The sequence below is a fragment of the Podarcis liolepis genome, assembly GCF_965112155.1.
Source record: "Podarcis liolepis genome assembly, chromosome: 13".
Lineage (NCBI taxonomy): Eukaryota > Metazoa > Chordata > Lepidosauria > Squamata > Lacertidae > Podarcis > Podarcis liolepis.
This window is the reverse complement of record NC_139573.1, coordinates 18,662,196-18,686,617: the sequence shown is the minus strand read 5'-3', so window position 1 is coordinate 18,686,617 and position 24,422 is coordinate 18,662,196. Positions and strand designations below refer to the sequence as shown.

Genomic DNA, 24,422 nt, shown 5'->3' with positions numbered 1-24,422 from the left:
TGTATTTTATAATACCCTCGTGAAATTGGCTTAGGTTGGTTCAAGGCGCTGTACAGGGCTTGTGTGGAGGAGAAACTCAGTAAGCCTGGAGAAATCATGCACAACACCCAAGAAGTTTAAGTGTTGGGATCAGCCAGGAAAAGGCAGCAGCCCCCTGGTCTGTTGCAATGCCACGTCTTATGGGTGAGTACATGGGGCAGGAGAGTGGGAAAAGAAGGCTCCATGTAGTCTTCCCAGGTCCAATTATGGTTCCACTCCTCAGAGAGCCTGCTGGTTCCTCTGAACGTGGCTTTGTTATAAGTGCTTCCTCTTCTGTCTTGCTGCTCCACAAGCCCCAATCTCTGGTGCCTGCCTGAATCCTTGTTCCAGTCCTACTTTGGATAGATTTTTCAGCTCCATCCAGGGCCAGTCTTAATCCTGCTTGGACTTGCACTCCCAGTGCACCAGGGTCTTTTGATAGCCCTGGTTTCCAGGCTCCTTGTACCTCTATAGATCTTTCCTGCCTGCTTTCAAAGAACTCAAATTCTGACTTTCAGTCCCCTTAATAACACAGGCATGGAGGACCTTTGGCCTCTGAATGCTGATGGAAGTTGTAATTAAGGAACATCTGGAGGGCCACAGGTGCCCCACATCTGTCTTAATGGAACTCACCATGGTTTGCTCTCCTTTCCTATAAAACATCTCCTTTCCCATAAAACATTATGGGAATGTAAATATCGCACAGACCCAGTTGCTCTCTGCCCCCGCTCCAAGCATTATATATATGAGGAGGAATTTAGACTGGAAAAACAGTGGGGAAAGGGTTGGGCACCCACCGTTTCTCCTTAAAGCTACTGTTCCCCAGAAAAAAGCAACATTACGTGCTTCCTGCATTGCTCCATCTGGGTCAATGGTTTCCCCCTTTCCAAACTTTTAGTCCTCCCCAGTAAGTACAGCAAGGGCACTTGCAGACTGTCAACAATCGTGGACTGGGATTCAATCACATTCCAGCAAATTCAGGCTAAGGAATTAAACCTGATTTGGAGCTCTTGTGCAACAAACCTCCTTCCTCAAAATAATGGGCCTCGCAATAAAGGAATGAGGTCAAATAATGTGGGATTGATTAGGCAACGTTGCATCCGTCTCCCCATAAACAAATCGGGATGAATGTTGTTAAATAGCAAACTCAACCCTGACTAGCTTATTTGCAAATAATTCAGGCTGAACGTTCACCAGGCAGGTTGTGTGGAAGCTGTTTGCAAGCCATCTCGGAGCCCTGACAGTTATGTCTTCCTGATGCCATCTTCATACTCTCCCACACAGAACCCAAGAGAGGCTTTTATCTATTAAAAGACATCCACTATCTTTATCAATAGTAGTTAAATAAATAAAGTAGACCAGCTAGTAGTACAATATAAGAGCGCCTGTCGGCAGGAATCTGTGTCTGAAGAACTTGAAAAGGGGGGGGGGGGTGACTGAGACTTCACATTGCCACCAGCTCTGATGATCCACTCTCACTTTCATCGTCGTCGTCATCTTCCTCATCTTCTTCCCCCTTCTTACGACGAAAGTAAGCAAACAGGCTATAAAGTTAAATGGCGTTATGGAGAAAGAAAGAATTAGAGACTCAGTCAGCAGATTTCAAACTTTCTAGCTTCAGAGAATGCTTTCCTCAGGGCCTTGATCACTCACGAAACTCTATGTATGTGTCATGGAGCCCAAATATCTTGCAAAGGATTCTGGGAAGCTGCTTAGCATGAACAGACCTGACACAAGGCTTGAATCTGAGGTGGCTCCTGCCGGGAATGTAATCAAACATTTTTTGTTGCCCTTTTGATAGGATCTGAGGGAGCTTTTCTGCTGTTACTGATCCTCTTACAGAGAGTTTACCAGGCATTCCCCACTCTCGCCTTATACACTGCTATGTGTACCTCTCCATCCACACATACACACATGCACAAACACCTGAGGGTAGTCTATATCCATATGTCCGTCTTTTAGCCCTCTGGGATGGTGGTGCAACCTCAAGGGTGCCAGCTGACCTGCTGAGTAGGGCATTGTGTTATTTCCAAGCTTAAAGGGGGGGCATTTGGGAACAGAGGCTCTCAAGATGGAGGGGTGGACCTGGCATACCCTAGTGTTAACCTATTACCAGTCACCCTCGGGGTGCCATCCCAGCTCCCCAGGACTCACAATGCAAGAACGATGAAGACAAACAAGCCGCCTGTGCCCCCAATCACTATCCAAACAGAGAAGTCGGCTTGAGGGGGTGGAGCCCTGGATGAGATCCCCAAGGCAAGGGGGACTGTCATCGTTGTGTGTGACGGCCGGGGGAACCACGTGGTCTTCCCAACTGCAGGCACCACTGAAGAAAAGAGATTAGAAAGAGAAGGTCCTTCAATCAATATATCAGCTAGATGAATTAGTTAAAAACTCCTTAAAATAACCTTTTAAAAGGCATCCCTGATTAAGTGGACAATGCTTTTTACACACACACACAGAGAGAGAGAGAGAGAGAGAGATTTTAATATAGGTTCTTATAAAGACTGATGGGTGCCATCTTAGATGATGATGATGATGATAATAATAATAATAATAATAGTAATAGTAATAATAATAATAATTTTATTTATACCCTGCCTTCCCCAGCCAAAACCGGGCTCAAGGCAGCTAACACCAGGTATAAAAACAATTGATTAAAATACAACTTAAAAACAAGATTAAAATATATAGATGAGGCGATCCTCTTTCCCTCTCACACTGGTAAGAACGTCTCTTCTTCCTCTGGACCTCCTTTTTATTGTGTGTTCATGATGCCATGTGATGCTGTTGGGGGAGGGGGAGTCACACTTAATCCTATGTTTGTGCCTGGGAAAAGTTTCAGGGCGCTCGCACTGCTTCATTTCCAATCAGTGCACAACCTGTCACTTCCTGCTGAAATCCTGTAACTTTTTATACCACCAATAATAAAGCAGGATGAATCTACTAGTAGTGCACTATCACGGTGGCAAGAACATGCTGCAGAATTCACCCACACAGAAACAGCAGTTTGTAGGGGGACCTAGGATGGAGTCTCCTGTTACATACAGGCAGCGACCATTTTGCACAGGGGTTCCATTCCTGGCCACCTCCCCCTGCATGTCGGTGGAGTGTGCAAAAGCCCACTCCGCCCTGTTCTGGTCAGTCGCGCATCAACTAGATGTGTGCAATATGGTCGCTGCCTGTATGTGCAACATCGAATGGCAAATATAAAATACATTTTATATTCAAAACTATTATTTAGCCAAATGCAAGCATGCAGACATAATTAGTTAAACCTATTTTTTATTTGTCCAATAAGGCTACATCCCTAAACACACCAAGGAATAAGTTTCACTGAACTGAATGGGACATACTTCTGCATAAGCATGTATGGCTATCTGGGATGCTTTACTATACCTTGCCTTGAGTTTCAACTGCCCCCTGCTGGCTATCTGCCAGTACTACAGCTCTGCAAAGTAAAAACGAAAGCTAGTTCATCTTAACAGAGGCTACTAGATAGATCCCTTTGGCCATATAACTACAGCAGGCAACATGGTTCTGAGGTGAAATGCATGTTCTCCATCTGCTCTATTGAAAAGTCAGCTCCATCAGGCTCTTTCCTCAACTTTCACCAGCAGCCAATTCATCAGGCAATCGGAGACAGAGACAGATGAGACAAGAATTCTGTAGCTGAGAAATAGTGCCTGAGGGGTTTTTGCCTGCCTGCCTGCCTGCCTTCCTATCCCTTTTCCTTTTGTGTCATGTCCTCTAGAGCAGTGTTTCCCAACCGGTGTTCCGCGGTACACTAGTGTGCCGCGAGACGCTGGCTGGTGTGCCGTGGGAGGGAGGCGGGTGAGTCGGGCGGCTCGAGGCGGGGCGGCGGCGACGAGGATCCGCGTCGAGCCGGGGGCGGCTCCGCGGTGGTGGTGCCGACACGCAAAAGGGAGGAGCGCGAGACAGCGGACAAGGAGGAGGCCGGCATGTCCGGGCAGCAGCAGCAACAACAGCAGCAGCAACTCCCGGCGACGGCTCCTCAAGCCCCGGGCAACCCTACTCCCTCACCGGCCTCGGCCGCCCTCCTGCTCCACCCGCCGCCGCCTCCCCTGCCGCCGCCAGCCACCTCGGCCCCGCCGCCGCCCCCTCCTCCGCCCGCTATCGCCGCCACCACCACAACAGCCGCCGCCGCCTCAGCTGCCGCCGTCCCTCAGTCCCTCGCTTTGCTGCCTCCTCCCCCCCCCACCCCCAAAGCTTGGAGGTTCCCCGGCAAGGGGGAGGGAAATAAATTGAAACTTTCACTTTCGTGCGTCCCTCCCGGTGTGACGCTGCGCGCTGATGTCACGGGGCTGTAATGGTGGTGTGCCTCGAGATTTTTTTCATCAAACAAGTGTGCCTTTGCCCAAAAAAGGTTGGGAAACACTGCTCTAGAGTGCAAGCCTCTCTGGGAGACTTTTTGGTTAAAAAAAAGAGAATTAAAAAAAATGCTTCAATTTTATTTTTAAAAAATGTACATATAAGGTGAAAATTCCCTATCCATTTCCACTTAAACAACATCAGGCAGCAGGCCTGTGAAAGTCTATGGGACCTTGGAAAGCTACTGCCAGTCAGAGTAGACAGTTTGGGACTAGGTGGATCAACGGGTCAACATCCTCCCGAGAATGCATGAGGAGGCCTTGCGAACTATGTGGGATAACCTTAAACTCCAATGCCCCTGGCGCCCAAACACGCACTGCCATCTACTCATTTAGGCACATGTGAGGAGGGGTTCTCTGCACATGCACAGTTGCGCTGCTCATGACGGGCTGACGATTGCCCCTTGCATAGAGGAGCCTTCATGCATGAGACTCAGTACGTGTGCAGACCCCCTTCTCACATGCAAGTGGCGTGGTGGTGGGGGGCTAACCTATGTAGTCACATGTGTACTTTGGACGTGGCGTGTGTGTGTGTGTGTGTGTGTGTTGGGGGTATGTTATCTGAGCCCTTTAACATAGTCGACTCTTCCCCATATTCACTTAACTTACCTTGTACTAGGAAGTCAAGATAGCTAGAAACAGTTCCCTGCAAATCTGCCATATCGCACCGGTATCTGCCCGAGTCATTTACGTTCACCTCCTTCTTTACCAGAAAGGATTCCATACTGCTGCTCATCGGTTGCAGCTTGCCTTTCACTACCTAAGAAGAAGGGTTGCATTTGGACACTAGCATTGAGAAAGAAGTGGCTTTTCGTGCATGTACAGTCATACCTCCGGTTGAATGTGCTTCGGGATGAGCGCATTACTTCTGGGTTTTGTCGCTTGTGCATGCACAGACGCTCAAAATGACGCACAGACACGGGTTACGTTTGCTTCTAGATGCGAACAGGGCTCCAGAACGGATCCCGTTTGCATCTAGAGGTACCACTGTATGTGTTTTCCTGCTGACAAGAACCCCTGCAAAGCTCTCTTTGACTCCAGCCCACCACTGTCCATGTTCAAATCCAATGCCAGGCCCCCACAGGGAGTTGGAGCACCACAGAGAGCCCCAGCTGAACAACTCGCTTCAACAAAAGTTGAAAGCAGAACGAGCCCTTCTAAGAATCTGCCTCTCGACTCAGCAGCGTAGTTAGCCGCTCGGGTGCCCAGTGCCTCTCTGCAGCCTCCCCCTCAGCTGTAGGGCAGCTGAGGGAGAGGCGGTGGGCAGGTGCAAGTTCCATGCTGCCGTTTCAGGCTGTGCTGAGCCTGCGGGCGCTCAAGGCCCCACGTCACTCCCAGGAGAGACGCGTGGCTCAGGCAATAAGTGCCAGCCTCTGCGGTGTGACGCCAAGTGCCAGCCAGGTTTTGTTGCATTTGTTGACTGAACGAAAAAGTTTTGTGAGCCCTTTTTAAAAAACTCATATTTTTGTCATTTTGTCACCCGCCCCCCTCAGTGATGACACCTGAGGCGACCTGCACCCACTGCACCCCCTTTCCTCCACCACTGTCTAGACTACCTTTTCCAGGCTCTGCCCCCTTGTGGATAACTTAAAAGATGGGCACACCTTCTCTGTTCTATAGCCTCCTTCCCAGGGTGCTCCCTGGAGCACTAGACTGGTGAGATGCAGCAGGAGACATTGGGTTCCTCTGGCTCCGGTGTGTGAAAGGATCCTTGGCTCTAGCCCTACAGACCCTGGCGATCTGGGTGCTTGTTCAGTGGGGTCCCATCTGTCAGCCCCAGGTTCTGTGATCTCCTGCTCTTCAGCATCAGATTTGGAGCCCTGAACCTGGTCTGACTGCATAGCTGAGGACACTGCAGCCTTTGACCCCAAACCTCCATCGATAACTAGATTCTGCGGTTGTACAACCACCCATAATAGTAATGGGGGATTTTGTTTCTGGGCCAAATTCTGATTAAGGCCCTAAATGGCTTGGGACCCGAATACCAGAAGGAGCACCTCCCCCTTCCCATATTGTAAGATTCTCAAAGGAAGCTCTTTCCCATCTTCCATTGCTGGGCGAGATGTGTGCTGCCGTTATGTGGGAGAGAGCCCTTCCCTTAGAAGCCCAACTGGCACAAGGCTAAGACTTACTTGTTTGCCCAGACATTTTACTTAGCTGGTTGTTGGTTTAGTGTGCTCTGTGGCTGTTATTGTTGTGTATTTTATGGTTTTGTTTATTTTGGGTGCCTGCTGCACAGACAAAGGGTGAGTTATAAATATTAGTCGTTATCAGCATCAGATAATATATTTTCCACACTGGTTTGAACTCCAACTTATTTCCTTGTTAAAGTGAGGTCCAGAGTGGTGTAGTGGTTCAAAGTGTTGGACTAGGGTCCCCAGATGTTGTTGGACTACAACTCCCATCATCCCTGACCACTGGTCATGCTGGCTAGGAATGATGGGAGTTGTAGTCCAACAACATCTGGGGACCCACAGGTTCAGAAACACTGTAAGGAGACCCAATTCTCTACTGAGACATGAAGCTCACAGAGGTTGTGGCCACCTGTCACACTTTCTGCACTTAACAAGGTTGTCATGAGCATAAAAAAGGGGGCACATGTATGTCGCCCTGAACCCTGCAGCATGAAAATGTGATTGACACATAAGCTAACTCTTGGCATGGGTGGGGAGTTACAGGTCAAAAATCAGTAGCAGTAGATTTTTGGGGAGTCAAGTGGGCTGGCAAAGGGGAAGGCCACTTCTCAGAGGCACTGCCTACCCGGTAGAAGATGTATTTCTTCACACTTTGACTAAGCTTATGCCACTGCAGAGCACAATCCAGAACCAGATCTTCATCCATTTCCACTTGTATCCTCCTTTCTGCAAAATCCAAGTATCCAAAATCTGTTCTTCTAGGTACTTAACATTTAATCCACTACTGCCCGCCACATATGCAACATTATCATTGATTGCCCACAAGTAAAACCGTTAGAACATACAAACAGCACTCTAAGAAGGCACCTTTTTTTACTTATACAGGGACACGTTGTTAGTTGTTGCTATTATTTAAAGCGTTTGTACCCTGCTCTTCAGCCTAAAAGAGAGTGGCTTACATATAGTCAAAACAAGACAGTCCCTATGATATAGAGCCCAGCAAAGCCATCACCTAAGTACTAATGGGACTGGCAGGGAAGGAAGGAGCCTGCTGGGGATTATTGTGTTCAAGGTGGAGGAAGGGGATTGGTGAAGGGCTTGGTGGAGAAATCTGGGAGCTGGGATTTTATTCTCAGGGCAGGATGAGTTGGGTGGTCACTTGGGCATCACCAGAGAGAGAGAGAGAGAGAGAGAGAGAGAGAGAGAGAGAGAGAGAGTCACATATTCACATAAAATGTGCATGTGCTCATTTATATAATAGATGCAAATTAGAAAAACAACCTGGTCCACCATAGTGGGGGAAACTGAGTAGGTGACTTGTGTGCCTGCTCAGCCTGTTGCCCAGGTATTGCTAAGGATGGATAGACAACCTATGGTTGCTCTCTGGTCTTATGGTTTTTTAAAACAGACATCCCTTGGGCAGAAGATTCCTGCATCGCAGGGGGTTAGACTAGATGACCCGAGGGGTCCCTTCCAAATCTTTGATTCTATGATTCTAAGGACACTAGCTGCATACAACTTCCCTCCACTGGCTGTCAGAAGCCATAGCAAGGTTTGGATTGGAGGAGGGGAGCTCTTCCATTTGGTCCGAAAAGTTCTGAATTCCCACCCCCACAAATTGTAGCTCAACTGGGGAGAAGGGCAACATGGCCATATTCCACTGTCAAGCCCAGTGAAAGCTTGTCCCCCAGGGTGAATGGGGCACTACTCTGCCAACTTCAGTCTCCTCCCCTCAGCCAATGTTCCCCTTCCTGCTTGCCTTCTTACTTACAAGTAGTCCCAGTGGGTCCGTTTAGACTGGCCTCGGGCGTCTTTCTCTTGAATCTCAATCCTGCCAGGCCCTGTCTTCTGCCACAGATTTGTAGGCCCCAAACTGAGCCTGCTCCCTTTTCTCAGCTCTTACCTCCACACCGGTATTTCTTGTTGCATGTGTAAGTCCGTACGAGGCACGTGAAGCAATTAGTAAGCACGTAGCTCATCACACCTGCAGAACGAGAGGACCAGAAGGAGGGTTCTGGGTTCGAGCAGAAGGGCAGAAGGAGGGTGAACTGGAGAGAAGGTGACAGATAGTGGGACAAGCACAGCAATCTGGCTCACCAAACACAAACTCCCCTGGGAACAAATCTCTTGGGAATAAATGATGGCAGAAGAAGAAGAAGAAGAAGAAGAAGAAGAAGAAGAAGAAGAAGAAGAAGAAGAAGGAAGAAGAAGAATAGTAGTAGTAGTAGTAGTAGTAGTAGTAGTTTGGATTTGATATCCTGCTTTATCATTAGAGTCTGGTCTGGGACCGTAATAAATTCAGTTCAAATGATGGCAGTGGCCTTGTGCAGCTCTTGTTCATTGCTGCTTTAAGGCTGGAACATAGGGGTCACCAACTGATTCTATGCCTCCACCCCTCTGGTCTGCCCCACTCCTACACCTATAACAACAGAAAGTAGTGCATGTGTGAAGATAAGCATTGCCATCCTGGGTTTAGCACATTGGTGTTAGCAAAAAACAACAACAACCCAGCTTGCCCGTCATTTTAAATATAACTCAAACACCCTGACACTGAAATTTCATAATGAGCTGCCGGGTCAGGCCAATGGCCAGCATCCTGTTCTCACTGTGGCCAACCAGATGCCTATGGGAAGCCTGCGGAAAGCAGGATGTGATCACAAGAGCACTTTCCCCTTCTGCTGTTTCCAGCCACTGGTATTCAGGAGCATTACTGCCACCTGAAAGCAAAGCATAGTGAAGGGGAGTGAAAGCATTCAGGACAAGAAAGGTAATAGTTTTTATTTGCTACTGATCAATAAGGGAGACTCTTACCAGTTCAGCATATCAGAGTGAGAGCACTCGTGGTACCGGGTGTGGAGTGTAAAGCAGTCAATTCACTCTTTCTACTACCCACCAAACTCAAACCTAATCAAGGAGTCAGCTATACAGCTGCAAATAAAACGTTTTAAGTGTGTTTTAAGTGCAATATACAATGTGACACTAGATGGCGGTGGTGAGCCTCATGGAAAATTCAATTGTGTTGTTTTTGTGTTTTTTTTATTTAAAAAAAACGCTTTAAAAAAAGAAGCCTTTTCAGAACAGTTCTCATATGTGCGTAGATTCCACCCAAGTCATCCTTGGCACATCTAGATTTGATTTCCTCAAAGGCCCTAACAGAAAAAGCTCCACACCTGAGGCACTGACACCAAGTGTAGTCACTTTAGTACTCACTGGCATTACTTAAGGTAAGAGTGAGCAGATTTCTTAGCATACCTCTGGGTGATTTGCAGTAGATCTGCAATTGTTTAACAACAGCAATAGGGTTTCCGCCCCCTTTAAATTAGGCTGCTAAGACTAAGAAAGCTTGGAAGATGACATGGAATGGAGTTTCCGGTGAAAGGATGCTGAGCTTGGTTGAGGTACAGAGAACAAAGTCTGTGCTTTGTTCCTTCAGTGCCTATTTCTTCCACTGCCACCTCTGTTTCTGCCTTTCTGCTTCTCTAATTTCTCAACCAGGATGGCTATGCTGCTTCTAGCCAGCAATGCTTCTGTTCTGTTCTAACTTCCCACTCTAAACTAGCTAGCTGTATTCATGTCTATCTGGCACTCAACACCTTCCTCTTATCCCTATAGACTTTTAGATTTAACTCCAAAGCCACCAGTCCAACTGGAATGTGTTTGTGTGTGTGTGTGTGTGTGTGTGTGTGTGTGTGTGAGAGAGAGAGAGAGAGAGAGAGAGAGAGAGAGAGAGACTAACAAAACAGAAATTTTAAATTCTTATAGCAAAACATTTTGGCTTCTGCCTTCTTTATTCTTCTTTATGCTTTGGTTTGTTGCTTGGTTTTAATTGACCATAGCAGCAGTTTAATTTGCCCCATTGTGTGCATTGACTCTGAGCATATCAGTTGGATACACGTGGACGGCATCCCTTTACATATGTAGACATGGTTGTGCTGTAACATCATACTGCTGTTAATGGCAGATCCACAGGAGCCGGCTGATAAGCTATCAGCTCTAATAGCGCAGAACTCTCCTGGGGCTTGTTTCGTGTATTAACTAGGTGGGAGGGTTTGGCTGATCATTTGGGGTTTCTGCCTCTGGCAGCAAAAGGCCTCAAGAGACTCCTGAGGGAAGGAGCCATAGTTCAATCGCAGAGTACATGCTTTGAATGTAGATGTCCCCAGATCTGGTCCTGGCATGCCTAGCTAGAACAATCAGATCGCATGTGAAATGAATGACTTTTCTCTGTCTGAGACCCTGGAGAGCTGCTGCCAGGGAATGTAAACAACAGTACCTCAGGTAAGGCTTCCTCTGACCGGGGAAGCCTATGCATGTAAGCACTGATTTGCAGCCATTTTGTTCTCGGGTAGGAGGAATTGATCCATTTACCCCAGACATCTGGCAGGTGTTACCTCCCTCTCCAACATCTGGCAGGAGAAAGTCGGAACACTTCTGCAATAGCCCCTCTCTGATAAGGAAGTCTTGAAAGACCGAGAATGGCTTTTCCCCTGCTCCACTTACAACAGGATCTCTTCCTTATAAAGGAGGTGCCATACCTGTCCAGGTATGGTCGAGAACCAGAAATCCAGTACATACCTACTTTAGCAGTCAAAACCGCTTTGACCAACTTTAGCAGTCAAAACCGCTAAAAAGATTGTGACGGGCTTGAAGTTGTATGGCTGCAGAGACACAATACTTTGAAAGCAGCAGCGAAGAAAATACCTCCCTTTCCAGGGGGTCACAAAGAAACTACCGTATTTTTTGCACCATAACACTCACTTTTTTCCTCCTAGAAAGTAAGAGGAAATGTCTGTGCGTGCTATGGAGGAAATGCCTACGGGTGGCATGCCTACGGATTTTCCTCCTCTAAAAACTATGTGCGTGTTATGGTCGGGTGCGTGTTATAGAGCGAAAAATACGGTACTTTCCCTAAAATAAGTATGAGTGCTACAGTTTAAGGGCTTGTGGGAATTGTATCTCTGTGAAGGGCAGACTATAGTGCTCCTAACTGATAAAGACCTACAGATTACACACCTGGTAGCCAAATTTGCTCTGGCAGCATGTTAATGCTCTCTAATTTTAAATTTTTATGCTGTAAACTTTTTATAGGGTATGTTGTGTGATTTTAAAGGAAAGCCTTGCCTTGCTCTCTGCTGTACACTGTAAGGCCTTTGGCTATGCACACACAAAATCTAAATGCTGATGGGTTAGAAAATGACAGAGAATCATGTGGATGGACATGAATTGAACTGTGAACTGTATGTGAACCAAACTAGTTCATTTCTCAAAGGGCTGAACGTGAACTAGAATTAGTTCCTTTGGGGACAGGTCGAACTAATTCCTTTTAAAAATGAACTCTCTAAGTTCATTTTACTCACCGCATTCATTGCTGCAATAATCTGCAAAGAGAAAGAAGGAAGGAAGTTGGCAGTTGCGTGTGTCTGTACACCCCCCTCCGCCCACACACCATTGTCAGTAACCCAGTTAGGATTGCCAACTTTTGAACTGGCCCCTGCAGACCTTCCATTACAGCTGATCTAGTCAGCATCTATTTAACTTCAGAGGATGAGCGGGTGTTTGTATGGTGCAAAGGGAGAAAGAAGGACCTATAACCCCTATCTAAAGGTAAAGGACCCCTGACAGTTAAGTCCAGTTGTGAACAACTCTGGGGTTGTGGTGCTCATCTTACTTTACTGGCTGAGGGAGCCAATGTTTGTCCACAGACAGTTTTTTCCGGGTCATGTGGCCAGCATGACTAAGCCGCTTCTGGCGAAACCAGAGCAGCGCATGGAAATGCCGTTTACCATCCCGCCGGAGCGGTACCTATTTATCTACTTGCACTTTGACATGGTTTTGAACTGCTAGGTGGGCAGAAGCAGGGACCGAGCAATGGCAGCTCACCCCGTCACGGGGATTCAAACCGTCGACCTTCCGATTGGCAAGCCCAAGGCTCAGTGGTTTAGACCACAGCACCACCCACGTCCCATATAACTCCTATCTACAACTATTCATTTTATTTTTCTATTACTAACTAGGGACTGCTACCCTTGCCTGCCTCACCTGCCAACCCCTTCACCCACCCGCCCCATATGGCTCAGCCAAGCTATGCACAGCTTACATGTTGCAACTCTGGGCAATAGCTCGTGAAAAACAGTCAGTAGCTTCTGAAAACACGAATCCATCTCTTTATGAAGCTGAGCCTCTGCAAAGGAAAAGCAAACGGTAAGAGCAGGAGGTCTAGGTGGGCTCCATGTTTCACAGGGCCCTTGGACAAGACACCCACCCTGGGGCCCCCTCCGTCAGGAAGCTGACCTCCTCACGGTCATGTTCACCAGCTCCTCCTCCTCTTCCCCATGGTTGCTGCCAACGGAGGCTGGCCCATTCAGGCTAATGGGGCACTGCCCTACCAACCTCAATCTGCCAGGCCTTCCCGTCTTCTTACTGTAGCCTTATTGGAGTTCACCGATTGGGTCTGTGTTGCTCCGGGACAGGAGGAAGGAAGTCAAAATGACACCGAGGTTGGTTCAAAGAAAGAGTTTATTCTGCTCTCCAGATAGCAGAAGGCACTTGCATGATTAGTCCCCAGCAAGTCCAAAGAAATGACAGGTTTCATGCAGTTTATATATCCTCCAGGCACCCTCTCACTCCTCCCCTAGGAGCCCAACCACGTTGGCCTATGTATGCAGGTTGACATCACATATGTTCCTGCTCTGGTACTCTCAACCATAAAAGGGTCTTCCTTCCTGTACCTCTGACCATAAAAGGATCTTCCTCTTCCTACTCTTATCTGGGAGGACGTCATAATCTCCGGGAACACGCTTTTGGCGTTTTCCCTGGACATTGGTCTTGCGCGTATTTTGTGGTCAGCACATAAGATAAAGTTCTGACGTGTTTTCTTTGTTCCCCTGGAGAGCCAAGACCATCCCTTGCCTGTCCTGATAAAGGACAAAACTGTTTATGCAGTTGTGTCCTTATTATGGTTTTGCTCAACAGTTCATGTTTTACACATTTAAAAGTGCTCTCTTTTGAAAGAACAAAAAGGGGGGGGGGTTGAGTCAAGTTTTTAAACTTACTACACAGAAACCCATTCCTTCATTACATATAACCAATCCAGTGGGTGGCACTGCCTATCAGCTTCCTACTCCCTTAGTGCAAGCGCTGTCCCTGTGGAACTCAGCTGGGAGGACGATGGGGACAAAACTAGGACTAGTTGGCTCTGCCTCCACATACTGTTTGGGCTCTTTGCCTTCTGGCCCACCAGTCCCACACGGCACCGGCCACCACTGAATTGCTACCACTTGCTTGCCTGCTAGCAGAGAGCCAGGGAGAAGGCAGGCAGGCAGTGGCACCTCCTTCCTCTTTCCAGCACTTCTATGTCATAGAGAGATGTGGGCAAACAAGAAAGCAGTTGACGAAGAGGAGGAGCAGGCCCAGGGACCCCCACATGCCGTGTGGACCCCTGGCGCCGTCCCTTTGCATGATGAATTGTGATGTTGAAAAGGAGGAAGGGCCAACAGTGGGAGTGCAATATAAGCCGGAATGTTTAGAAATGCGCATTTTAAAATGTAGATTTTTGTTGGGTTTTTCTTTTTTTTAATTGTTTATTTAGTCTTCTGATTTATTAAATGTATATGCCACCCTGAAGATCAGAGGGTGGTTTACATGACACACACCACCATTTTGTGCTTTTCCCTGCCCCATGTTTTTCATCCGATCTATCCTCTAAAACAAAGTTTAACAGCATGCAGGAGGAGCAGAGTCGAAGGAAACGCTTCTTCCAGTTCCAAATTCCTCCCCAAAGACCTAGATAACAACAGAAACAGCAGGGTTTCCAGCAGGGGCGCCCAACAACTATATTGCCTATATAATTCAGGATTATAATTCAGTTAGGAGGCAGCAGAGCTACATAAATATGAACAAACCTGCTGTCAACCACTGTGATCAGAAACATGCATGTATCTGAGCATGACCTGTTGAGCCACATTTTACATTCCCCCCCTTTATTTTATGGGAAATAGGACTGGGATCATTATTTCGTTTATTTTTGAGCCAAGAGCTTGTGGAGTGGAAATTTATTCTAAAAGTGTTGTTTGTTTTTTTAAGACAGTGTGCCTATTTGTCATTTTATGGATCCACTGTTTCCCTTGGCAACTGCTCTGGTGCCACTCTCCCTCCCAAGGTGCTGCTTCTTTCTCCTTCCTTCAGAGTAGTTACCGGTACATGGGTGAGCCCACCCAATCAAGAATCCTAAAGTGAATATACATGTAATGTCATGAGGCCATATAATGAATCATATTTGGCTGCATGATGGTGTCAATGAGGGCAAGTGAGGCCAATTTAAATGAGCAACTGAATAGCACAAAAATTAATCCAAGGAGGTTTCTGTATACATGCAGGCTAACACCCCACTCCATTCTTGTGGGAATGGGCTATAAACAGAGTTTTGATGAATGTGTTTATTGTGAGAGTGGAGCTCTTAGTGGATGCACATTGTTTACTGTGTCCATACAATGTTCTGAGCTTCAGAAGAAGCCAGGAGTTTTGTTAGGTGGGCAGCCAAAGTTGATGAGCTTCTTTTGGGAAATCACAGGTAAAAATACCCCCATTGCAGGGAGCTAGCTTTCGGGGGGGGCATCTGCTTGGGTGGGGGGGGAACTGAACCTAAATTGATTTAGTACTTTCAGTGCTACGCCCATGATGCCAGCCTGCATTTCTCCCCTGTTTAAATCAGATTTTCCCTGTCGGTGGGAAATCCTCTGTGCATTTGTCTTTAATGTTATGAACAACCCACTTGGAAGTTTAAAGTCCCATCTGGAAACACTCAGACTGATTTGTCAACACAGTACCTACTTCCAGTAGATAGCGGTGCACTATATTGAAGAAACCACCAGATGGCAACGCCTAGTTGGTTGTGAGGTAAAAGGCACTGAAAGATTTACAGTGTAAAAGACTGGGCAACAACCAGCCAGATATATGAATGAGCTGGGCAGCCAAAGTAAAATTATCTTGACCTACATTTGAGGAGCATGCCTTCAGAGGCCGCACCAGACAGTTTGCTGAATACATTCCAATATACATACATGTAACATATTACAGCCATTTGGAAGATAACAGTCATATATTCCTGATGGCCATGTGATACCATTCATTTTAGCATATCTCTACCTTTAACTTCATTTTCCATGATGTGTTTCAAACAGCGTTTGAAGTGGGCACCTAAGTCTGCCAGCGAAAAGTCATCTGAAGAGAATGGAGGGGGGGGGATACAGTTAGGGAAAAAATAGCCAGCTTCATTCCATCTTTTTTTATTCTGAATTGCCTTGTGAATCACTGAGCGCTGTCTGCCTCCTTCCCCATAAAGCTTTCTTGCAGGGCCTGATGTAGAAGCCAGGCACCTCCACAGACAAGAGGTGTATAATGCCTTTGAACATGGAGTTTTTGTTCAGAGCAATTGCAGCTTGTTTTCCTCTTCCTTCCATTGTTTTTCTCCCTATTATTGTATGTCTGCATGTTAATGTGTATTTATTATGCATACAATCCCATGTAAACCTGGGAGTTAAATCCCACCGGAGTCAATATTTATTCAGTCAAATCTCTATGCAATCCTTCAAAATAAACCTCAGGGCAGCTCACACAAAACTATACAGACATAAGAACATAACATATGCCTGCAGGTTCAGGCCAGTGGCTCTTCTCACAGTGGCTGACCAGAACATAGCCGTTCTGGCTAGCAGCCATTGACAGCCTTTATCTTCCATTAATTTCTCTAATCCTCTTTTAAAACCATCCAAGTCGGTGGCTGTCACTGCTTTCTGCGGGAGCAAGTTCTACAGTTTAGCTACGCACTGTGTGAAGAAGTACTTAGAATCCTTGAATTGTGGAGTTGGAAGGGATCCAGTGGATCACCTAGTCCATCATTCAGCTTGACTGGATGTCCATGAGTTCCAATGTTAGGAGAGAGGGAGAAGAAAGTCCCTCCACTTTTTCCATGCCAAGCACGATTGTTGAAACTGCTATCATGTGGCCTCTTATAGGAGCGTAAGAACTCAACGATAACTCAGCTAACTTCTTCTGACTCGAATAAAAGGCGTAGGAATATGCCAGAGAAGATTGGTGCCCCATCTTTCTTTCAAGAATAGAAATCCTCCGAATTAGATTTAGAGCACAGCATCAAGAGAAGAACAATAAGATTTAAACCCAGACTGAAAGCACGCCACACACAAAAGCACCGTAAAATAAAAATTCAGTAGTGACAGCCACCAGTCATCAAATTGTCAATTTACTAAACCAAAGGCCTCAGTCAGGACACTTTCTCGCCAGAGGTGAAGGCCAGTATGGGGGCCCCAGTATGGCGGCTGCTCTCCTCAGTTCCACACACGAAGGTTTTTTTTTTTTTTACCACAGACTAGCTTAGGGGGCGATGTTGGTTTCTGCTCTCTTCACTGTGCAGTGAAGTGCTTGTCACAAGACAATGTTTACATTCCACAGTCAGAGCACTGTTGGGTTTTCCCACGGGAATGGGAGACTGGATGTGACGTACACTGGTTTCCTGTTTTTCACTGTTCTCTCGGTGTTTTTCGTTCCGAGGAGAAGGACGGTTGCTTCTCTGCTCCCGCAGAAGCAAGATGCATGTTTGTAATTTCTCAACATGGAACTGAAAATAAAGCAACATTAAGCATGTGGCACGTACTGCTCATCATTCCGTTGTGCAAAGGACTCTGCAATTACAACATTTTTGGTTCCGGGCCCAGAAAGACGCAATCAAACTGAAGAATGGAGACTCCAGAAGCCGAGTCGGAATGCCGGCAGAGGAACAGAGAAACGGAAGGCGTTATCTGCTCTGCGCGTCAAGTTTGATTGATGGAGGTATGTGCTCATGCTCCGGGCAGCCTGCCAGCTTCTAGTTTATGGCTTTATGGCTGGACTTTGAACTTTTGAAGCCGTTTTGCCGTGATACAGGCAAAGGCTATAAGGCACAAGCTCACAGGCTTGGTGGCTGGGAAAGCGAAAGTACTTTTTACAAGTGCTTTTGGAAGCAGCTGTACTGTGACGCAGCTTGATTTAAAGCAGCAATGATGGCTAATGCAAAGCTGGCTGATGCTTTTGGGATTCCCAAGATCAATATGAAAAATTACACGGACTGGGTACTTTATGCAGAGGCTGTTCTGCGGAAAGAGGGTCTGTTTAATGTTATTACAGACAACCCCCCAGCTCCAATTACAGCAGCTCCAATGGGCAGCTAAGGATTCCAAAGCAAGGGGAACGCTTACGTTGATAGTATCCCCAGAAGAGCTCTGTCTGTTGCGTGGTAAGACCACAGCCAGAGAAATTTGGGACACTTTAAGAGAGGCTCACTTGAGGACAGAAGCTGGTTCCTCAATGTACTATTATGCCAAGCTGCATGGTATGGCTCTTGCTGAAGGTGGGGATGTGCGTACACACCTGATGGAGATGCAGAATCTGAGACACGAGCTGCAACAGAGAGGACTCAACTTTCCAGAGGCTGTGTATTCCTTCATGATACTACATTCTTTGGGTCCAAGTTGGGAGTCCGTTGCCACTCAGATTGCTGTTCAGCCAACTGCTCAGCTCACAGTAGCCTATGTTACTGCCGTGATCCAGAATGAAGCAGATCGCCGGGGTGCTAGCTGCATGGATAAGGGGGAGTCTTCACAGACGTCATCCCAGAGTGCAGTGGAACCACCAGAGGGCGCCAAAGCTTTGAAGGCAGTGAAATGCTACTCGTGTGGACGTCTAGGCCATATGAAGAGGGAATGCAGATATCCCAAGGCCAAGACAGAGCAGCGCAGCGGAAGCTCATCGCGTGGAAAAGGCCAAAGCAAAGGCAAAGGTCCGGTGTCCAGGACAACGCAGCACAAGGCAATGGTCTCACGCTTCACTCCAAATGTCGCAAAGGTCCAGAAAACGTCTAGATCTTTCTTCGTTGTTGATTCAGCAGCTACCCACCACATGTGCAACGATAAGTGACTGTTCGTGTCTTTTAAACTGCAGGAAGGTGCGATTCACCAGGCGGATGACCACACGATCCCCAGTCAAGGCTACAGAACTGTTGTACTTCACAATTTGGACTTATCGATACAGGATGTACTGTACGTTCCAGATGCCACACACAATCTTCTAAGTGTGATGCAGCTGAATGAACGGAACATTGACGTTTCCTTCAAGAACAAGAAATGCACCATCACAAAGAAAGACGATTATGTATTGCATGCTGAAAATGTTGATCGTTTGTTTGTTTTGTATTATGATGATGTTGTGCAGAATGAGACTTGTTGCATTGCAGGTTCTAACAAAAGTTTGCATGCAGGATGTATTCATGATTTTCACCGAAAATTTGGTCATTTGCATTTTGAGGCAGTATCTAAAATGCCTGCCTTGGTTGAAGGTATGACTATTAAACCCTGCAGGTACCACATGAAGTGCAAGGCATGCGCAGCAAACAAGGTGAAAATGGCTGCGAAAGGTAAGGTGTCTAGTAGGCAAGCTACAGAACCATACCAGGTTGTTCATGCTGATTTAGTTGGTCCACTATCGCCCTCTTTGGGTGGCAATAGGTTCTTCATGGTTCTCATTGATGCATTTTCCAGGTATATTTATGTGTACAATCTCAAGCAGAAATCAGAGGCTTTTCCAAGGTTTAAGGAATTCTGTGCTTGGTTGGAAAATGTGCATGGTAAAAAGATAAAAACTCTTTTCACAGATCGCGGGGGAGAATTCACTTCTCAGCAGTTTGAAGCTTTTCTGACTGAGAAAGGAATTCAACACGATTTGTCCAGTCCTCGCTCGCCATGGCAGAATGGACTATGCGAAAGGGCAAATCAGACATTGCTTCAAGGGTTAAAAACCTTGCTGCATGATGCCAATCTTCCAGAGAGTTATTGGGCCGAATCTCTCTCGTGTTTTGTTTACAGTTACAATCGCAGGTTATCTTCAGCGATTGGTTGTACCCCGTATGAAAAGATGTTTGGCAAGAAACCATACATCAAACACATGAAAATTTTTGGTTCTGATATGTGGGTTCACTCACCACAAAGCTCCAAGTTAGGCAAACGTGGATTGCATGGTATCTTTCTAGGTTATCAGAAAGGTTCTTACAGAATAATGATGACTGACTCTAAGACAATTAAACTCACAAGAAGTGTTGAGTACAATGCCAAGTGGGGGGAGAATGTGGGAATTTTCCAATGTTATCCTGATGACAGTGATGAGACTGAGGATAAGCAACAGCAACCCACACCCACTGATGAAGGTTCTGATTCTGAGTCTGAAACTGAATCGGGTGATTCAGAGGATTTCAAGAATGCGAAAGCCTCTATGCGACCCTCTGAAAGCTCTGATCAGGAATTGGAAGAACCATTGTTCACAATAGGCCACTTTTCTCCTAAGAAGGAAGAGGAAAGTGTTGAGGACTTAAGGCTGATTCGCAGGTCACAAAGAGCCACAAAAGGCAGACCTCCAAAGAGATTTGCTGATGAATTTGCCAAGACAGCAGTAGCAGCTGTTAAAAGCTCCAAGAAGGTTTTTGAACCTTCAAGTTTCCAAGAAATCCAGGATTTGGATTCTAAGGAAGCTGAGCCATGGTTAAATGCCATGAAGGCTGAGCTTGATTCCTTAGAAAAGAACAAAACTTGGGAGCTAGTTCCAGTAGTTCCAGGAATGAAACTGCTTGGAAGCAAATGGGTCTTCAAAGCGAAGACTGATCAAAATGGCAAGATAGTCAGACACAAAGCCAGATTGGTAGCCAGAGGTTTTGCACAGGTACCAGGTGAAGACTATCACGAGACCTACTCACCCACTGTGAGATACGAGAGCATTAGGCTTATGCTCAAGCTAGCTGCAGAGGAGAATCTACACATTAGTCACCACAATGTGAATACAGCGTTTTTGTACGGATCTCTAGGTGAATCACTTTATATGCTTCCACCTGATGGCGTACAGGTAAAACAGGGATTTGTTTGTGCTCTGAAGAAGTCCCTTTATGGTCTCAAACAAAGTGCACGGTGTTGGCACACAAAACTCACTGAAGCATTGTTTTCTCTAGGTTTTCAGCAAGGGAAAGCTGATCCATGTGTATTTGTCAAAGAGGAGGGGCAAAAGAAGCTGTATTGTTTGTTTTATGTTGATGATATTTTATTCTTTTGGAAAGATGTCACAATATACAATAACGCCCTAGCTCAACTGAAAGAGCACTTTGACATGAAAGATCTTGGTGAGGTAAACAACTACCTATCTCTGGAAATAGAGAAAGATCAAAGTGGTAACATTCTAGTACACCAGTCACGGAAAATTGCTGATGTGTTAAGCAAACTAAACCTGATGGATGCTAACCCTGTAGACACACCGATGACAACAGGTTATCAGGTAGAAGACACTGAAGAAGCATTTTCTGACACTACACTGTACAGAAGTGTGCTAGGCAAGCTAAACTTCATTGCCAGATGTTCAAGACCTGACATTGCTGTTAGCTGTAATTTGCTAAGCAGACAAGTTAACAATCCTACTGTTAAGGATTGGAAAGCTCTGAAACGCATAGCACGCTATTTGAAAGGCACTATGCATTACAGACTGAGATTTAACAATCAGAAGTCTGGTGGTCTTGAGATTTTTGCAGATGCAAGTTTTGGAAGTGACACTGCAGACAGGAAAAGTACGTCTGGAGTTTGCTACATGTACAATCAGGGTCTATTTGATTGGTCATGCAAGAAGCAAACAACAATTAGCTTAAGTACTTGTGAAGCTGAACTGAATGCACTGTCTTATTCACTTAAAGATTGTGAATGGTTGTTACAATTGTGCAAAGACATGAAAATTCCTGTCAAATGTCCAATCCAGGTTTACCAGGACAACAAAGCATGTTTGGCTTTGCTGAATTTGGAAGGTTGTAAGCAAAGCACGAAGCACTTGCAATTGAAGTTGCAACATGCTAGGGAACATATTCAGAAGGGACTCGTAACGGTGTCCTATATGCCAGGTAATGAAATTCCTGCTGATGTCTTGTCCAAGATTGTATCAAGGGATCAACACTGTACCTATGTACAGAAGTTGGGTTTGTACTGATATTGTACGAACACGCTGCCCAGTGATGTTCACAGAAAGGGGGAGGATGTTGGTTTCTGCTCTCTTCACTGTGCAGCGAAGTGCTTGTCACAAGACAATGTTTACATTCCACAGTCAGAGCACTGTTGGGTTTTCCCACGGGAATGGGAGACTGGATGTGACGTACACTGGTTTCCTGTTTTTCACTGTTCTCTCGGTGTTTTTCGTTCCGAGGAGAAGGACGGTTGCTTCTCTGCTCCCGCAGAAGCAAGATGCATGTTTGTAATTTCTCAACATTGAACTGAAAATAAAGCAACATTAAGCATGTGGCACGTACTGCTCATCATTCCGTTGTGCAAAGGACTCTGCAATTACAACAGGCACATGGCAGGCCAGGCCACAAACACCTGTCTCTGTTCTCCACAACCTGGACTCCATCCCTCAGTCACCCTCTGCTTAACTGTGGGATTAGCCCTCTTTAGCCAAACAATAAGAGCTCAAGGACGAAAAAGCCAGGTAGGCCTGTCTAGGGAGGATTTTTTGATGACAAATTTTCTGCTATCTCCTATCTACCTGCCAAACTTCAGGTGGTGGGTAGACACAGTATCTCCTTAAATTAAATCTCCACTGTCCCCCCCCCCCCACACACTGAAAATATATTGCTTAAGTCACATCCTTCTTTCCTAGGGAAGTGAGTGTCTGTGAGGGGGGTGAGGTTACCTGTCAGGGAGGCCTTTTTTCAGGCCTTACCTGGCAGGAAATAATTTACCTCAGAGTTCTAGATTTTGAGGCTGATTCTTGGCCTGGTCCCCAGCCCAAGCTGCCTTCTGCACTCTGTTTTATTTTGTCACATCTAGGATATGCCATAAGCTACTAGGTTTTGTTGACTGGGCCTCTAACATTTTAATACTAAGGGCAGGGCAATTAATGCAGTTTATATGATAATATGCTATCCAGCCCACAACTTGTACAATTAAAGTTCCAATATAAATAAATAAATAAATAAATAAATAAATAAATAAATAAATATGCATGCAGATCCAATTAAGGGATGCAGAGGTCAGAGTGGTGCCTTTGGACCCTGGAATTCTTAATATTCACCCCCCAAAAATCATGGGTTCCCTGGCAGGAGCACTGGGATGGGTGCAGCCATACCAATAACAGCCATGTATTTTTTTTGATCGATTTCCTGATGAGGGAGCTCGTCTAAGAAATTATCCAAGTCTGCCTTCAGTTTTGTTTTGAGCTGTTGGTTCCAGAAAAGATGCTTGTCCAGGTAGATATCTTTGAATTCCTTCACAACTGCCATGGCATCTGCATTGCATTTCAGGCATCCATGGGATCCTGCAATGTCCTGGGCTATTAGCCAAAACACTAGCCAAGGCATCACCCTTTGCTGTGGTTGCCAGAAAGGAGCCTTGGCCTGCGTTGAGGTGACGTCATAGCTATGACATCACAAAGCCCACATGTTCTCAACCAATGCAATAATAATCACGGTTGAGTTTTATTTATTCGAAGCATTCCTACCCTGCTCTTCAGCTGAGAAAGCATCTTACAAAGATCAGTTATAAGCCAGCCCTTTCCTACAGACTTAAAATATGAAAGACATGACACAAAAGGAAAAAGGGATTAGGAAGGAGGAGGAAAAACAAACTCAGCCACCAGTTCTCTCTGTTGTGAATACTTTTCCTCATTTCCCCCCCTCTTTGGCCAAATAGGACCCAGGGAAAGGAGAGGGGAGAAGGCCCCCCCGGGGGGGGAGAGAAATGGGGCTTTATATCCATTTCCCAGTTACCAGTGATACTTCAAGCACAGGTAGCATACAAACCGTACATTGAAAACACACCTAAAGCACACACACCACAAAATAATTCTGGAAGCTGTGGTTTATCCCTCACAGAGCCCACCCTACCCAGCACTTGCAAAAAACTGCAGTCCCCAGGATTCTGTGGGAGTAGAGGTACTTTAAATATGCTTTAAACATATAGTGCATATGCAGCTCCTGAGATGCAGATATTCACAATGGTACAACGACTAGCACAGAATGCCAGGGTGGTCATATATCTCAATGTAGGCCACACATACTTGTATTGTTTTGGTGGCGGCTGTCTTTGATATGCTGCACCATCAAATACAGGCCATGTAGCCAGGTCCTCAGTTTGTTGCCCATCTGTTGGTGAGATTTGTTTTTCCAGTGTTCTAGGATCAGTCTCTTCGCGGTTGTGAGGGCTCTCAGAAACCACTTACGTTGTCCATCAGTCGACTCTCACAACACCGGAATATATTTCACAATTAAATGGGTACAATTAAACCTTAAAGCGAGTACTTGATACCAAATTAATATGGTTCGTAACCTCTGCCCAGAAAAAGAAGCAATCGTGGAGCACATGTAAATAATGTATATTAAACTCGCTTGATCTATGCTGTTACTGCCAATAAACAGCTGATGCAGATGCAACCAGCATCTCTTTTCTGAGGGGGCAAAGAGGAATTCAATAAATTTGGATGAGCAGTTTCTGTTGGATTCAGCATAATATTATGCAGGTTTTTTAAAAAAATAAAATTAATTGAAAACAAAGCCAATTGTGATTGTCTGCCTGTTCCTTGTCTTTCATGAAGGAGTTCATTCAACTTATGCATCCAGGGGTACCATGGCCAGTGGGTTTGCCACAATCACTTTCTCTGCCCCCAATAACATTTTTTCATAATGCAATAAAATTAAAAACAATTTCTTAAAAACAACAACAGGAAGATTAAAATAAAATAAAATAAAATGCAGAATCTACAAAATCACTTTTAGATAATCGTACAGATGACTCCCAGGCATGTTGGGTGCTAGTGT

General features: G+C 45.9%; 1 protein-coding gene across 4 annotated transcripts; it reads right to left on the bottom strand.

The window, feature by feature from the left end:
* Positions 1 to 708: 708 nt before the first annotated feature.
* IZUMO1 (izumo sperm-oocyte fusion 1) lies at positions 709 to 24,281 on the bottom strand. Of its 4 annotated transcripts, none has more exons than XM_083472987.1 (9): positions 23,666 to 24,281; positions 15,689 to 15,763; positions 12,642 to 12,725; positions 11,902 to 11,922; positions 8,448 to 8,528; positions 7,170 to 7,270; positions 5,019 to 5,169; positions 2,173 to 2,344; positions 709 to 1,562 (listed from the first exon to the last, which is right to left on the bottom strand). In XM_083472987.1, the coding sequence occupies exons 1-9, from the start codon at positions 23,748 to 23,750 to the stop codon at positions 1,463 to 1,465; spliced, it is 870 nt and encodes a 289-aa protein (XP_083329113.1). In that variant the 5' UTR covers positions 23,751 to 24,281; the 3' UTR covers positions 709 to 1,462. The 4 variants fall into 4 exon arrangements, with proteins under 4 accessions (XP_083329113.1, XP_083329114.1, XP_083329112.1 ...); XM_083472988.1 differs by lacking the exon at positions 23,666 to 24,281 and adding an exon at positions 21,988 to 22,120; XM_083472985.1 differs by lacking the exon at positions 23,666 to 24,281 and adding an exon at positions 22,736 to 23,171 and having other exon boundaries at positions 712 to 1,562.
* Between the last annotated feature and the right edge of the window lie 141 nt (positions 24,282 to 24,422).